Source organism: Micromys minutus (assembly GCF_963924665.1).
Source record: "Micromys minutus genome assembly, chromosome: 4".
Lineage (NCBI taxonomy): Eukaryota > Metazoa > Chordata > Mammalia > Rodentia > Muridae > Micromys > Micromys minutus.
The window spans coordinates 17,870,370-17,871,925 of NC_137973.1; the positions used below are offsets into that span (position 1 = coordinate 17,870,370).

Sequence of the window (1,556 nt, forward strand, 5' to 3'; positions counted from 1 at the left end):
ATGAAAAGTTACAGAGATGGGACAGTATCCTACCTCTTCTACTTGAGGCACTAATAAGAATTAATATATTAGGGTTGATTTTATAGATAGAAATGGAAAGAAACTGTTTGTAGGTGACCAAAGTATTCAAAAACTGACGTCAGTTCTTATGATTTGAAAACTAAAAATGTATATTTAAATTATAGAACTTGGCCAGTTTAAACGTATAAACGGCTACCTTCAAGGCCATTTCTGACTTTATATATAGTGATTACTGCTCCTACAAAACCTTAATACTTCAAGAGCAGAAAGTCACACATTCTGTCATTCGATACTAAATCTGGTTTTTAAATCTATAAGCATTTATATAAACTAAATGCTTCTTAATTAACAAGTATTTTACTATTATATAGTATGATGTACAGAAAAAAAGTTTTGGATATACTATTTGGGGTAATTTTACTTGCCAAAGAAAATATATTCCTGTCTTTTAACTGGGGGCCTTTTCTTAGGGATCCTAAGGACTATGTATTAGTGTCTTTAGATCACAGGGTTTATGACCAAACTGTAGCTAAGCAAAATTAATTGGACCACTTGCAGATAAAACAATAGAAAAAATGTTTATTTCAAATGTCAAGCATCTCCAAGTAGTTTCATATTAACACCAAATGTTAAAGAATAGGACACATTAAAGTTTTAATAACAATAGTAAATTACAAGACTGGAGTCTCCTCTGTTTCCTTCCTCAGCATTTACATATTTGGCTTTGAAAAATATGGAACTGATACCACAGACCTTTTTTCAATCACTTCCCACTCAGTTTGACTTTATTTTTTGTTTGTTTGTTTATTTTTGTTTTTTTTTTTTTGTTTTGTTTTTGTCTTAACCAACCAGTACGGAAGCAAATTTATTTAAAAGCCAGTTTGTCTGTGAAAATACCTAAAAATATTTTTTTTATTTTAAATGTTTTTTTTTCTTTTTTTATATATAAAACAGGTCACATCTTGATGCAGTTGATGTCAAGTGTGCTTAAGTCATTATGAATCAAGAGACTAAGAATAGTGGCTGTGGAAACGGGCTTGTTGTCTGTACAAAGACTTCAGTTAAATGATAGTACTTCCGTGTTAGCTGTGCATGTCCACCACGCTTCCTCTGATATCGGAGTAGAAAAGGATGCTCTGTTTGTAATTAATCTTTCCTTACAATTCAAGGTGAGCTCCACATAGTTAAGAATTCTTGGCTGAAAGAAAAGCCTTCAAGATATCGGATGCCTCTCAGCACTTTGACTATTAAACACACAAGGAAACCATTGTGTAAGGCACTCAGAAGGTTCCTATCAATCACGAGAGATCAGTCATACTGACATTCATTCCCATGCCAGGACTCACGTAAGGGACAGCATGCACTGCTTTGGGAAATTCTGGAGTCATAACACGTCCATTTTCTCCAGTACTTCCTGTCATTGACAGCTTTGCCTTGCTCCTCATGACATCATTCAAGGTCATCTTAAATGAGAGAGGAAGGAAAGAAAGAAAGAAAGAAAAAAAAAAAAAAAAAAAAAAAAAAAAAACAAAGTC

General features: G+C 33.0%; 1 protein-coding gene across 2 annotated transcripts in view; it reads right to left on the minus strand.

The window, feature by feature from the left end:
- Positions 1-1,319: 1,319 nt before the first annotated feature.
- The window catches only part of GRIA2 (glutamate ionotropic receptor AMPA type subunit 2), a gene marked incomplete at both ends in the record, with an annotated part of 115,995 nt that continues 115,758 nt past the window's right edge, over positions 1,320-1,556 (minus strand). For both annotated transcript variants that reach the window (XM_080916524.1, XM_080916525.1), the window contains one exon: positions 1,320-1,484. In XM_080916524.1, the coding sequence (XP_080772650.1) occupies positions 1,320-1,484 (165 nt within the window). The remainder of the gene's footprint in view (positions 1,485-1,556) is intronic.